Raw genomic sequence first — 15121 nt, 5'->3', positions numbered from 1 at the left:
TTGCTTACGTCTCAGAATCTTCAATTCTTCTCTTGATGTTCATTCAAGGGAGAATTCAGCAGGGGTCTAGCATGAGAGTCATTCATTCATTCACTATAATGAAATTCATTCATTCATTCTTTCTTTTTGGCATATCCGAATTGATTAAGATGCATTAACTACTGGGGAATTAAGCACAATCCTGCCCTTGGTGATTTTTGTTGTTTCAGATTTGGATTATGGAAGAATTCAAACATACACAAAAATAGAGAGAATGACATAATGAACCCCCACACACCCATCAGCAGCTTCAGTTATTATCAACGATTTCATTTTTTCCACCCCATCCCTTTCCCCTTTGGATTGCTTTGAAACAAATTCTACACATCATTTAATCTATAAGAAATTTTTAAAAAATCCTAGCCACAAAAGGATGTATCACGCCTTTAAAAAAACCCGTAATTCCTTCGTATCAGCACATTTCAAGTCACTGTTTCCTTAATTGGTTCCCAAATGTTTGTTTACAATTGATTTGTCTGAGTTAGGATTCAAGCAAGGTCTCCACGTGGCATTTTTAAAACAGCCGTCCTCTCTTATCCACAGGCGATATGTTCCAAGACCCACAGTGGATGCCTGAAACCGCAGGTGGCACTGAACCCTACATATATTATGCTTTCTTCTCCACATCCACACCTATGCTAAAGCTTGATTGATAAAGTAAGCACAGTAAGAGATTAACAGCAATAACTAATAACAAAATAGAACAATTGTGATAATATACTATTATAAAAGTTACGTGAATGTGGTCTCTCTCTCTCTCTTGCTCTTTCTCTCTCATTGTCCTGTACTCACCCTTCCCCTTTCTGTGTGATGTGAGATGATACAGTGCTTCTGTGATGAGGCGTTGGCGTTTTGAGGTGTGACCGCAGAACTAGCACACATTTCTTCCTTCTTCGTCACAACTTCACGGATAGAAGATTCATTCTTACCGTAGATCTTAGTAACCTCAGCACATGATTTTTTCCCCTATTAAAGTTGAGAACTTTCACCTTTTCACTTAAAGGAAGGACTTCACGGCTTCTCTGTAATATATCCGAATTGCCAGCATCCCCGTTTCCGCTTGAGCGCCATAATTAAGTGAAATAAGGGTGAACGCAGCCGCTGCGCTATTGTGAGACACTGCTATATCCCACGGACCCACTCATTCCCACTCATCCACTCCGTTTCCCCCAAGTCCTCTCCCCGTCCCCTTGGTGACTCTCCTCTTGGCCCTGGGGGGACAACTCTCCTTCGGTTCTCTTCCCTCCTCTCGCTCTGGTCACGCTCCTTGCTGAGCTGCCCTTTCTTAGCCAACCCCTTCAATGGAGGATGCGACTTCTCCTCAGACTCCATGGCACTCATTTTGGGGGAAATCCTCCCCCTCACTCGCCCATCTCAAGGGGACAAATCCTGACTGCTCCCCTCCAGCCCAGATGTCACTCCTGAACAAATCCCTTGGCAGTCTCCCAGGAACAGCAGGGTTTTGGGTGTGTCCAAGTCTGAATGAATCACCCTACCCCTCCCAGCACGCGGTGTCCTCTCTCAGGGAATTCTTTCTTCGTTACCACCAGGAGCTTAACCCAAATGTGGGTTCTTCTCTCTTTTCCTGACACCTGCTCACAAAGTCGCATCAGTTCTCATAGCCTTCGATTCCTCCCCATTCTCCACCTCCAGCTGGGATCCATTTTTGCCCTAGTTTCTGCAACAGCCCCCTCAACGCCCAGCGCCCATCTTTGTCCTGAACCCTGAATCACTTCTACTCAGCAGCCAGAGTCATTTTTCTAGTATGTAAATCTGCTTCTATCAACTCTCTGTTTAAACTCCTTTAAAGCTGCTGATGGCTCTAAGGAACCATCAGAGAATCCTTACTAAGCCTCCAGGCCCTAAGAGATCCAATGGCTCCATCACGGACTGTCCCTCTCTGCAGCCCATCCGTCTCTGCTCCAGAGCTGCCCATCTGCTTTTGTTTTTTTTTTGAAAATACCTCCGTCACTCTTTCTCCTGCCCAGAACATTCTCCTGTCTGTTCACTTGACCACCTTCTACTCTTCCTCTGATTGCAGCACAGAAGTCACCTCCACCAGGAAGCCTTCCCTGACTTCCCCAACGGAGTATGGTGCTGTCCTCTCAGCTTCCTTTTTTCATCACCTATCTTGCCCATCAGATTCTAAGTCCCGTGAAGGCCATCACTGTGAAAATCTTCAGGGCAGAATTGTTTTGTGGTTTAGAAAGTTTCTCTGACATTAAGCAGGTTGTGATAATATCCTGTTGTCACACCTCAAACCCCAAACGCCTCTCATCCTGTGTGGCCTTGGGGGAAATTACCAGGCCTCTGTTCCTCAGTTTCCTCATCTATAAAATGGGACTCATAATAGCATCGATCTCATAGGGCCATCACATCACAAAGACTAAGTGGGTTATTCTGGGAAGAGGTCCCAGCAGCTTGCCTGGCAGAAAGATCTCAACTACGCATTCACTTGTTGCCATCGTCATTATTGCCTGTGCTATTTCTGAAGATCACACAGTTTCTGATGACATCAGCGGAATCAATGACGGAGTGATCGCTTTTATTGCCATTGTGTGTCTATTGCTCGTTTACTCCCAGACCCTCATTCTGGTTGTTCAGGGGACCATCTGTCAGGGGGAAGACTCAGAACTGGGAACCTGGAAAGTAGCCACTCTCCCCAAACTGGAAGTGCTGGGGTGCTGACCTGGGATCTCCTAGAAGGGAGAGGGTCCAGCTCAGCTGCAGGAGGGGTTCAGGGACTATGTAAGAAGGGGTCAGGGTCTGGAGCCCCTGCAAGGGTCAGCATGTGTATAGAACCTGGGGGAAGGAAAGAGTGACACTGGAACTGGGGACCAGAGAGCCCACAGAAGTAGGATTCGGGCAGCAGGTTCCCTTCCCGGTCCTGGGCCTGAGGTCTAGGTGGGCTTGGTCCTGGCCAAGCTACTGAAGATGAAGGCAGAGGGGTCCAGAGCCTGGGGTGGGGCTGCTCCCATGTGGGAGGTCAGGGGCTTAGCGTCGGGCACAGGTGGCTACAGGGCATGGAATCAGGCAGATCAGGGTAGAAAGACACAAGGAAAACACCTTTCCAAGGAAGATGGTTTATTGGTGTTGGGAGGTCTCAGGGCCTCCGGTTGAACAGTCGACAGGCTTCTTGCACATATGGGAGCCACCAGGCAAAGTCACTGTCACTTTCCCAAGAATGAGGAGGCAGGGCCAGACACGTCAACTCCTCTGTGCACAGAGGCCAGACTGCACCCAGAGACCTGGGCACCCTTAACGAGGGGTCCCACAGCTCAGTGCGGAGCGCTATGCTTCATTGGGGTTGACAACTTTGGCAAGAAACATAATGCTCTGGGTGTCTTTGGAGATTATGGATAACAGAAAGGGCCTGTTGAAATTCACAATGGTCATCGGGCCTACTTTTCCGGACAAGGGGACAATTTTCATTCCTGTGGCGGCAGCTGCTTCCGTGCCCGTCTCGGCCACTTTAATCACGGACTTGTGGACCACCTGTGGGGACACCAGAGCATTACCCACCAGAGACAGGGTGAGCAGGAGAGAAGCAGACCGCCTCGTGCCTCTGAGGAGACTGACATTTATCAAGCATCTACCGCTGACCTGTCACGGTGCTCGTCAACTTGTTCAATTTGTCTGTTCCTCCCAATAATCTGTTACCGGTTTTGCACAGTCCTGAGGCGCACACTGTGAGTGGCCTGCCCAGGTCACCCTGACCTGGGTCCTTCTCTGTCTGAGCCCACAGACTATGCTGCCCCCCAAATTCCCGCTATTGTAGGGGGCAGGGGTGAGAGCAAGTCAAGGCATTTTTCCTTCATCTTGAAGTAGCTGATGCAGACACCTCTGTGGATCACACAGGATGGACTGGCACTGCTTTCTACACCTCTCCTGCCCCAGCTCAAATGTTCTTGGGGCCCTGGGCTACTTTGCATAAGATGTAGCTTCACATTCTTGGACCATGCAGGCCCTTCCGCACATGCCCTTCCATTGCCACACCCTTTGCAAGGCGGGGTGCAGAGGAGAGTGGACAGCTGCCCACCTGACTCCCCCACCCCCTTTTCAACTACTCTGTTTCTAAGACTGCTATGCAAGGGTCCCTAGTATTCTCTCATATTCTTGGTGATATTGATCACCAGCGTCCTATAACCATTGCTATTACCTATAACCTCTTACCTGCTCTGCCGGGCCCTGCACACTAGCCAAGACTTATCACCCCATTTTACCTATGAAATAATTGACAGGTAGAGGACTTTAATTATTTGCCCCATTGGCAGTAAAAGGTGGAGCCTGGGATGGGGTCCACCATTGATTCCACTCCAGGCTCTTCCCCAGGACCGGCTCCTATGTCACGTTATATTGCAGAAAGGTAGGGACCAGCCCCCTGGATGGTTGTTGCCTAGCTTTCCTGGGCTTGGTGGAGTCCCAGGGAGGGTGATTGGATAATGAGAAATGCAGGTATGTATGCAAATATAAGATTACCCAAATATCTGCCTGGCTTTCTTCATTCAAGTTCCCATAAGGAGGGTGAATTATTCCAACTTTAAAGACTCACCTGAGTAACTGCCAGGTTCCTGTCCCCTGTAACTCCTGACAGGTCAGCCTGTAGGGTGAACACTTCACTCATGCCCAGCTGGGGGAGTGTGTCTTCCAGATTATAGTCGCTAGAGATGGAAAACTTTGGCAGGTAGAGCTCATCTATCACTCTAGGAAACGAGAAACATAAATGTGAACATCTGCTCAACTCTGCCCACCTATCTCCTGCCTCACAGTGTGATTCCCCCGGTTTCCCTTCAACCACCTTCTTCTCTCTGGAAGTAAATATTCCTTTCCTCACTTTCTTGAGCCTTTGTCCTTCCTCTTCTTAATTCATTCATTATCTACTCACATTAGCAAGTGCCTACATGTGCCAGGCAGTGTGCCAGGGCTGTGGCTGTGGCTGAGGCGGTGCCCAGGCCCATCCCTGCCCTTCCCCTGGAAGCTTGCAGTGCAGTGGGAAATGCCTTCATGCCAAGAGGTGTCACAGCATGCTGGGAGACCATGCTGGGGCAGCTGGCTCCTTGGGTACCAGGAAGGCTTCCTGTGGGAGGTGGCATCAAGCCTGAGTCCCAGAGGAGGGGAAGGAGCTGGCTGGGTAAAAAGAGGGCAGGAGGCAGATACATGAACTCACAAGAAGGTAGGAAGAGAAAGAGGGCAGCCTTAGCGGTGGGACAAAAGAGAAGCGAGGGGTCGGGCAGAGGCTAGGGGAAGGCTGTGAAGGGCCTGGGGGCTGTACTTGAAGAGCCTGGAAGATCCGGAAACAATTGAAGTGCCTCATCTTGCCTCCCCAGTGAGGGCCTTGAGGGCTGGGACTGCTTTTGCTTCTGAGCAGAGCTGGCAGAGAGTTCTTGGAGCAAGAGGTGATGTCTCTGGCCTCCAAGTTTCCCTCTCCCTTTGTATATATCTCCCTTAAGGCTCTTGTCACGGTGTGCCTCGTCATACAGTTCCCCAATATAAGGAGGCTGTTTCTCCCATGGGAGCAGACACTGAGCTATCAACGCTCCCTCTTACTCACTCTGCTCTAGCCAGTCTGGTCTCACTGATCCTCAAACATACAAGGCTTGTTCCCACCTTACAGGCTTAGCACTGGCTGTTCCCTCTTCCAGGAATGCTGTTCCCCAACATATCCATATGGCTCAATCCCTTACCTCTGTCATGTTGATGCCCAAATGTCACTTAATGGCCACCCTATTTAAAACCACAAACTACCTCCCCGTCCCGTTTTCTTAATCCTTTTACCCTGCTCTGCTATTTTCCCCCTCTCATTTCTCACCCTTTAATGTACCAAATAATTCCTTTCTTTATTATATTTATGTATTGTCTCTCTCGCTCCCAATTACAAAGTAAGCTCCATGAGACCAGAGGATTTTGCGTTTCATTGACTGATATATCCTCAGGGTCTAAATTAGTGCCGGGCACATAGTAGGTGCTCAGTTAGCCTTCAACTGGTACAATTCCGTCTGCCCCTCTCTGCCTGCAAGAGGCTGAGACAAGGAGAGAACAGGCCTGAGTGTTGGGTGTCGTGTTGCCGATTCCTATGACTTTAAAGCATGTCACAGTCAGAGGCAACCCCAGCCCCCGTCCCAGCTGATGTCATCATCATAGAAGAAAAAACTGCCAGCCCACAGCCACACAGGCAGCAAAGGGTAAGGTAATCCCACACTCCACCTGCCCCAGTACAGGTTCTCCCACTGCTACACGCCCCCCCCCCCAACCTTCGTGAGGCCCTGAGTTGGGGGGAGACGGGAAGCTGGGAAGAGTGGGGCTGGCCGAGAAAGAAGGTGGGCCAGCCGACAGCTCCGGGGCGCGGGGATAGTCACCTCATCTGCAGTGACTCTCTCCACCTCCTCAGCGTCTCAGGGAGCAACTTCTCTTCCACCTCCTCCATTTTGCCCTTGTCTGGGAGGATGAAGAGCGCGCTGTCGTTGCTGGTGTACTTGAGCTCCACCACGGTGCAGGGGAGCGTCTCATCCCGGAAGTAGGGCATGGTCAGGTCTTCAATGCTCATCATGGACACCTTCACCGACTTTCTCTTACCCACGAAGAACTTTGACTCGAAAGTGTCGTCGGGGTCAAAGGGTTTCTCCCACTTGGCTAGAGGCGGAGGGAGCGGTGGGAGAAGTCTGTGAAGGCCAGAGCTCCCCTGCCTCCACCCCTCTCTGCCTAGGTTCCCTGAGTGGTGAAGACACTCCACACACCAACAGCCACCCCACAGCTCCTCTCAGGGATGGCTCTGCCTTGGTTTGCAAAAACACCTTGGCAGGTGGGGAAGCCAACGGGAGTGGGATGAACCCCATGGATTGCAAAGGGGGGCTGTGATTCAAAGACCTAGTTTATTGTGCTAAATGAGAAACCCACAGGAATTTGGGCATAGGAAGTGCAAAAGAGAGATGGGGGCTAGGGAAAGAGGGGGGAAGGGGCCTGACACTGCTGTAGGAGGCTGGGCCTGGGGAGAAATGGGAAACCCCAGCTGCTTCAAAGGCGGCCCCAGTTGCTCAGCATTGCAGGGATGTGCACAGAGACCCACAGCTCGTGAAACAAGCGGAAGCAAGGAGAAACCAGGGAACCTGAGGGCAGGGTGAAGGTCACTGAGGAGAGGGACACAGGTCTCCTCCCCCAGGAGGACTGGAGCACTCAGTGTGGGGGGGTGGGGACTTCCTGGGGAGATGAGACACCTGGGGGCTTCCTTGGAAATGTGAAGCCCCCTCCACTGCTTTGTGTGCCACCCCTGCCAGAGGAAAATTTGGAGGACAGAGTCCTAGGTTACGGCAGGCTGTCGGGAAGGGAAAACAAGAGACTCAAAGAACAAACACGACACATCAGGCCTGGATTAGTTTTACAGAGGCATCCGGTTCCACGTTTCAATTTGCAGATGAGATGGCAGGCCCAGGAAGGCTTGCCCGGGCCTCAGCCAGGAGCCATAAACCGGGGCGCTCTGTGTCTCCACACAGCTCATGTGTCTCAGGCACTTCACCCCCCTCTGACTCAATGATCACTCTCTGCATCCCTATCTACTGTTTGTCCCCTTTTGGACTGCTGGCTCCATAAGGCAGAATCTATCTGCTTGCACTCTGCCCCCTCAGAACTTATGGCTGAGGTTTGCATTTGTCATATTCCTGTCTGTGAAATGGGTCGGGCACTGTCCCAAAAGGGTTCTGTCCTGGATATCGCCCTTCCCCACGGTTCTTCCCAGACGGTGGCTACACCATTCCCTCGAGATTACAGGACAGCACAATCACAGAACCCTGGGATAGCCAGGCTCCTTAGAGGCTGTCTTCCTGTGTAGATGACCACCAGCCCTGCCAGCACCCTCCCAGAGACCGAGTGCCCCTGCTGGGCCAGGACAGAGTCCAGGTCAGAAACGCCAGTGCAGGGTATAGGCAGAGGGCCTTCCTGGGCAGGCCCAAAAGCGACTCTCCAGGGACGGCGTTCAAGTTCTGACCACCCAGAGGTGATCTGAAAGGGGAGCGTCTTCCTTCTGGGAGCTGGACCAGTTTGAGTCAGAATGAAAAGTGCCACCCTGGCTCAGACGAAGGGTTGATGGGCTCCTCTGCAGTTATGTCCTGGATTGACAAACTAATTTGGAAAACCCCAGGAGAAGATGATGCCTATGGGCTGGGTGGGGCCTTGGGGTCCACGCTCACCCCCCCTCCGTCACCCCACAAGCAGAGGGCCGCTCCTCTGTAGCAGTGTGCCCACTAACATGGATTGCTGAGCCAGGACAGCAATAGCCCCGAGGGCTCAGAAATAAAGCCTGTTTCCTTCTGGACCCCAAGTCGGGCACTCACCTTTAAAGAAGATGTAATTCACCAGGACCATCGCTGTGTCTGGGTCAAGGTGTTTGACCAAATCCACGATGTTCCCCTGGGTTTTCTCCTTCACGTAGTCATTGATGAGCTTCTCGGCGGCGGCGGAATCCTGGAAGTTGGTGGCGAAGGCCTCAGAGGCGTACAGGGTCTTGGCATCGTCCTGGAACTTTTCCAGCAGCTTCAGCTGCTCGTTGACGAACATGGCGTTGCCCACGCTCAGCTGCAGCAGATTGTTGGGTTGGCTGAGGGAACGCAGCATGTGCTGAAAGCCCTGGTGGATTTCTGCCTCCGAGGTTTCCGTGAGGTTGAACTTGAGGCCTTCAAGGATCTCCACTAGGGTGGTGCTGCGGGCCCCCAGGGACAGGAAGGCCAAGGCCATGGAGATGCTCAGTGGGGAGAAGATGACATTCTTATTGGGGTTCTTCGAAGCCAACTGCTTGTAGAGGCTGAAGGCAAAGTCTGTGTTGCTCGAGGCTAATGTGAGCTTGTCCACATGTGCGCTGTGGTGTTGGTCCTCCTGGGTCACCTTCTCTTGGCCAAGCATGTCCCCCGGGAGGCCGTGGACAGTGGGGTAGAGCTGCACCATCAGCAGCCCCAGAACCAGGAGGGGTGACATTCCCTCTGCCGTCAACTCTGGAAAGCAAAGCTCCTTTCAGTCTCAGAGAGCCAGGGGGTGCCCTGCCCACCTCCCACGGCCCCCCACATGGCCTGCGTCCCGGTCTCTGCCTCTGCTAGCTTTGCGATCTCCCAGGGTTAGGTGCTCTCCTGGGCACCCAACGTGCATGATTATGCTCTAATGTGCCTTCTCTCTTTTTCAGGTAAGTACTGTAATTGTTGCCGTTCCCCCCCACCCCAGTGGAGAAACTAGGCACAGAGAGGTGAAGGGGCTAGCCCAACGTCACACAGCAAGCAAGTGGCAGAGCGGGGGTAGAAAGCCAGGTTTGCCTGGATCCTAGATGGGGAAACTAGTGATGGGTGTGAGGTGCTGTCCAACCAGAACACGTCCTCCTTCTCCTGCTTGGTGAGTGGACACCACTCAGAAGGGACTAGAAAGCAGGGCCTCCTTACCCCTTACACCTCTTGTCCGCCCCTCAACCAGAATGCCGGGAAAGAGGCCAGGGCTGAGTCAGAGACCACAGCGCTGCTCCTGGCCTCTGGATGACCAGTTGTGGGCAGACATTCTCTGCGTGATACCTGGTGGCAGTAAGTGCTCATCAAGAGAGGATACAGCAAGCAAAGCTGTAGCTAGATGGCCCTGATAAGGGTTGGTGCAAAGACCAAGGAAGGTAGAATGTTCTTTTCAGCCCTGCCAGGTTGACAGCTGATAGTTGTTTCTACCATAAGCCTGGAAAGGGCTGCTGGTGGGAAGAGAGCAATGTGGGCTTCAGAGTCTCAGAGACCTGGACTAGGATTTCATTTTGGCCACTTGTGATTGCTGTGTGGTGACAAGTAAGTGACTGAACCTCTCTGAGCCTCAATCCCCATCTCAATACAACATGTTGAGCTCAAATGAGATAAAGGACGAAGGTGCTGCCTCTTAATATGTCTTCAGAGATTATTATCTCCTCCCATGTTCCCCCTCTCTGAAACTATAAGCCCGAGCCATGATTCCATGGGGAGAGGGGATGGAGCTATTGCACTAAAAGAAGACCCAAGAGATGGAGTTCAAAGCCTGTGGCTGCAGCAAACAGAATTATTCACCTTCAGCCTCAGTCCAGAATTCAGAAGAGAAAAGGGCAGCTTGGGTGGTGGGGAGGGGTGGGGAGGTGAAGTGAAGGGAGAGGGAAGAGGAAGAAGCAAGAGGGGAGGGGAGAGGAGAGGAGAAGAGAGGGAGCCAAGCTGATTCTCACTGGGAAGTCAGTGGAACCACCTTTGGACAAACCCAGGGACAAAGGCAGTTCAATTGCCCCGAATGTTTACTCTCTGGCTAATGTAACCATTTATTTGGAAAAAGAGTTCAACTTTTTTATCCCAAAAATTATTTCTGGAGAAAAAGGCTTGTCTGTTTTGGTAAGTTGGTGGCTGCCTCTGTTTCTGAGCAGCCTGTCTTTTCTGTGGTTGCTGGATAGCAAGCAGTCTGCTTGTCGGCTTGGGCCAGTGGCCTGGAGCCCCAGGACAGCCCCTGCTGAGACCCTGTGGCTTCTGTCCAGAGGCACCCAGTGCAGCCATCTGTCCACACCCCGTCTGAAAGCAGCACCTTGTGCCAGGCAAGGGGAAGCGCCTCCTGTCTGTCAGGGGAGTTCTGGCCTTGGGAGTGGAGACACAGCTGAACAGGGGTGCACAGCTGGCTCAAATCAGAATCCAAGTGTCAGGGGCAGAAATGACCCTGGATGTCCTCATGGCACTTCCACCCCTTTGCAGGTGTGAAAACTCAGACCCAGAGAGAGGACTGTCTTCAGAGCGTACCAGCATAATTGCCAGCCCTCTGGCACACCTCCTCCTGGCTCCCTCCTGCCACGTAGTCTATTGCTCCAGGGCAAGACCTAGAACCACCCTGGAAAAATGGATTCCCTTGCTCCCAGTACGCGCAGCGCCAACGGTTACCTGCTTCAGATGGCTGAATGTAGTCAGAGGATTCCAAAGGCACAGCCTGCCTGAGTGCTGGACTTTCGTGGGTGCTAAGGCTTATTTAACCCTGCAAAGGACTCCTCCCCTTGGTTAGGAAATGCTGGCAGGAAGACCAACTGTCCTCTTCCCAGACTGGAAATGGCCAAGTGACCTCTTCTGGTAACATGGACTTAGTAATAATCTAGTTACAGGAACAGCTAACATTTTGTCTCTTAAAAGCAAAACTAAACCAAACCTTTCCCTGTTAATTTTTTCTTTTCTTTATGATGTAATTGTGGAGGAACATGTAAATACCCAGAAAATATACAAAAGGACATTGAAAAATATCCCTGATGATTGTCCTTTAAAAAACACACACAACAATTCTTGTTAGTGTTCTTTCCTGTTTATGAAATACTCATTGAAAAATGTTCCCCAGAATTTTGTCACCTGGGGAAAACTCCTGCTAGCATTTGTTGTATTTGTAAAGTCATCTTCTTTGGTGTGTGTGTGTGTGTGTGTGTGTGTGTACGTGTGTATGTGATATGAGTCTCCATATAGAAACTCAGATATATTTTTTAAAATGCAACACTTTTTATTTTTCTATAGCTTGAGACAGCTGTGCTAACCGGAAGGCCCCAGGCATATGGAGAGCAGCAGTGTCGAGGGGGGCCCTGGTCTCCAGCCCCATCTGTCTTTGGGGGCTTTCTCTTTGTCCTGCTGCTCTCCCACGACAAGTTCACCCTAAGAGCTGGTTGTTCCCCATTCCTCACCTCAAGATCCCTCTCTGAGCTAATCACAGGCCTTTCTTGAGCTCATGGGTAAAACCTTCCCCTTGACCCCTAATAATCACAACCCTCCATCTGTGACAAACTTCTGCGGAACCCTTACACAAGGCACAGTTTGGAAACCTCTGGATCAGTGGTGAGGGAATGGCTTTGGCATGAGGTAGACCTGGATTCTGAATATCCCACTCACCAACTGAGTGACCTCAAGCAATTTCCTGGAAATCCCTCCATCTTAATCTCCTCCTTCTCTAAAATGCAGGTAACATTTCCCTGACAGGGTGGTTGCAAAGATTAAGTGACATCATACTAAATGTTAGCTCTACTGGGAGAGGATTTTTCGTTCATTTGTTTTGTGTAGTGCTGCATTTTAGCGTCCTTAATAAATATTTGTTGACTATAAAGCACTGAGGTGACCAAGAAGAGTTTGGCCCCATCCTCCCTGGGCCGCCCTCTTCTCCCAGTTCCTGGACAGGTTGTCGGATTGTCATTCATTCACCAGACCCATCGCGCTCCACAGACAGAAGGGCTCCATATCTGCTAGGTGGTCAATATCTGATATTGCCAGCACTGAGCTCCTCTCTGTATAGCTCTGGTTCCTGATTATGTTGAAAAAGAGCTCTGTCCTCCCTTTCATTTTAAGTATAGTCACCAAGTCTTGGTATGTACCAGCCTCCAGGAAGGAGGTTTGGGAGGAAGGAAAAATTCCAACATCTAATCTCATGACTTGCCCGGGGATCCACCAGATGTTAAGTGGTGGAGCTAGTAGAACTTGGGCAAAACCATCCCAATGCCAAATCCAGGTTCTCTCCACTCTCCCATGCTCTCTCTTAAAAAAAAAAAAAAGAAAAGAAAACAAAAAGAAAAGAAAAGGAAAGGAAAGAAAAAAGAAAAAGGAAAACATTTTCATCCTTGAACCATGAGATAAAATGACCATGTCAGGAGTAAAACTCTTGTACAGGTGTTGGGGTTACTGGAGGGTTCTTCCCAGCTTTGGTGGGGTCAGGGCCAAGGTCTCTAGGAGCTTCTTTTTATCGCTCAGGAAACCCGGCAGCACATGGGAGTGGAGACCAGCACAGGCAGGAAGTGAGTAGGGCCATAGCACCTGCTTCAAAGATAAGGAAATGAAAGGCACACTGAGCAGACTCAGTCTGGACCCGGGCTCGCAGATGCTCCATCCAAGGGACAGTCACGCTCACTGTCCCCAGACACACATGGAGTCCATGGGAACTGAACTGACTTGGACTTTGGAAGCTTGACCAAGCTGTTTCCTATTTTTTTTAGTTGGGGAATATTGGGGAACAGTGTGTTTCTCCAGAGCCCATCAGCTCCAAAGTCGTTGTTCTTCAATCTAGCTGTGGAGGGCGCAGCTCAGCTCCAAGTCCAGTTGCTGTTTTCAATCTTAGTTGCAGGGGGCGCAGCCCACCATCCCATGGAGAGCTTGTGCTGTAACCAACTGAGCCATGTGCTCTGAGCCATCCGGCCGCCCCTCCGGCAGCTCAGCTACAGCTCGTTGTCTTCAATCTAGTTGTGGAGGGTGCAGCTCACTGGCCCATGTGGGAATCACACTGGCAACCCTGTTGTTCAGAGCTCATGCTCTAACCAACTGAGCCATCCGGCTGCCCCTCCGCCCCTCCAGTAGCTCAACTGCAGCTCCTTCTCTTCCTATTTTCCACAGGGCCTTTGTGTTGCTGCTTCTGAACCCCTGAATGCTGACCTGGCAGAGATAGTTTTAGGGAAAACCTTAGGACAAGTACCCACTTGGGCTGGGATTGCAGTGGTCATGAGTACTTCTGGGACTCGAGAGGTGTGGACAAACAGCAGGAATCCGAGTCGGAGAGTGTACCACCTCCATGGAGAACGTGAGGCTGAGAGGGAAAGTGCTGGTTCCTTCCAGAGAGGAGGGGGAGGAGGTGAGGTCATGGACGAAGCCTCACTCCTGTGGCACGTGGTTCTGCCAAGCTGGGTGACTTTAGGCCAGTTACTTCACCTCTCTGAACCTCTGTTGTCAATCATAGCACCTTAAGAATTCTTAGGAGGAAGAAATGAGATATTGGCAACTGCCCAAGTCCCAGAGCAGGGCCCGTCTTCTCTCTTACAGGCTGGTGGAGTCTCCGTTGGAAAAGTACAGAGACAGCAGCCTGTTGTTGCTGACACCAGCCTCTCTCTGGCTGTGTTTGCGCTGCTCTGGTTTGTGGCTTCGGGGAGGTGCTGGCTGCAGATCGGAGGTACCTTTGCAAATTCCCATCAGCACAGCCTGTGTCCCCACATGGCTTGGGGGGCTCCTGCAGAAGTATTTGGCAGGAGCAAGGAAAATTCCTGTGTCTGTTTTGCATGCTGTTTAGTCATCCATACCTCCTGTGTGTTGTGCCTTGTTTTCCATTGAGGACAGAGGACTATTGCAGCTGGCCATCATTGACGGCTATTTCAGCACTGCCTACCTCCCAGGTTCCAGGCACACCTGAGAATTCCCTGTAAGCCAGGACTGTGGGGGAAAGAGCACCCCTCTCTCCATCTTACTATCTGCCAACCCTACACACACTTCAACTTTCTGAGCCTCAGCCTCTTTCCTTTCTGTAACGTGTGGCAGGAACACTCTTTTCACATCATTCATTCATTCATTCATTCATTCATTCCATGCATTTTTTTTTTGTTAAGACTCTACTATGAGGATATTTACTCTGCTGGAGTCTGGGATTATAACACTCTGGTCCTTTTAGAGATGTGTCCACAAAATCTTTGATAATTCTGACTTCAAGAGACGGAGCTTAATGGTCGTCCTCTAGAGTTAGACCGACTTAGTGACTTGTTTCTAATGAAGTGAACAGGGCAAAGAGGTGGGGTATTACCTCTGAGGTACTGGGTTATAAAGTGACCACGGCTGCTCCTGTCTTGCGTTTTCTCTCTGTGTTGTGTCTCTCTCTCTCTCTCTCTCTCTCTCTCTCTCTCTCTCTCACACACACACACACACACACACACATCCCACGAGAAGCCATGTCTGAGCAGCCCTGTGAATAGTTCCACGTGTCGAGGACCTGAGGCCTCTTGCCAACAGCCACCTGAGCGAGCTTGGATGGGGAATTCCGCCCTTGTCAGGTGTTCAGGAAGAGCAGCCCCGGCCCATGACTTGTCTACCAGCTCGTGAGAGACGCTGAGGCAGAACCACCCAGCCCAGCCCGTCAGGAACTATGAGATAATAACTGTTCTCTGGTTCCCAGCTGCTGACTTTTGGAATGACTTACTCTGCAGCCGTAGCTTAACCCCACTCCACATCCCCTGCCTGCTTGTGGCTCTTAGGATTGGGGAAGACAGTAATCAGGGAAATCTGCTATTGCATAAGAAAGCAGGTCAATTTCACAGTACGTCATGGGCTACATGGATGATGCCTTAGTAAATGGGTGTTCC

The 15121-nt window shown here is 50.9% G+C and overlaps 1 protein-coding gene across 1 annotated transcript; it reads right to left on the bottom strand.

Moving 5' to 3' along the window:
- Positions 1-3106: 3106 nt before the first annotated feature.
- On the bottom strand, positions 3107-11069 carry SERPINA3 (serpin family A member 3). The gene is made up of 5 exons (XM_019746085.3): positions 10929-11069; positions 8364-9017; positions 6396-6669; positions 4592-4742; positions 3107-3534 (listed from the first exon to the last, which is right to left on the bottom strand). The coding sequence occupies exons 2-5, from the start codon at positions 8998-9000 to the stop codon at positions 3331-3333; spliced, it is 1266 nt and encodes a 421-aa protein (XP_019601644.3). The 5' UTR covers positions 9001-9017; positions 10929-11069; the 3' UTR covers positions 3107-3330.
- Positions 11070-15121: the final 4052 nt, after the last annotated feature.

The sequence above is a fragment of the Rhinolophus sinicus genome, chromosome 3 (assembly GCF_057876585.1).
Source record: "Rhinolophus sinicus isolate RSI-liver-muscle chromosome 3, RSI-T2T, whole genome shotgun sequence".
NCBI lineage: Eukaryota > Metazoa > Chordata > Mammalia > Chiroptera > Rhinolophidae > Rhinolophus > Rhinolophus sinicus.
This window is presented reverse-complemented; position numbering and strand designations above follow the sequence as displayed.

Bases quoted from the DNA above. Each gene is read 5' to 3' on its own strand.
- SERPINA3 (XM_019746085.3), bottom strand. From the start codon at position 9,000: ATGTCACCCCTCCTGGTTCTGGGGCTGCTGATGGTGCAGCTCTACCCC. The intron at 6,670-8,363 runs GTGAGTGCCCGA...CTCCGCCTCTAG, and splicing joins GAATTACATCTTCTTTAAAG to CCAAGTGGGAGAAACCCTTT. The intron at 3,535-4,591 runs GTGAGTCTTTAA...GTGTCCCCACAG, and splicing joins GGAACCTGGCAGTTACTCAG to GTGGTCCACAAGTCCGTGAT.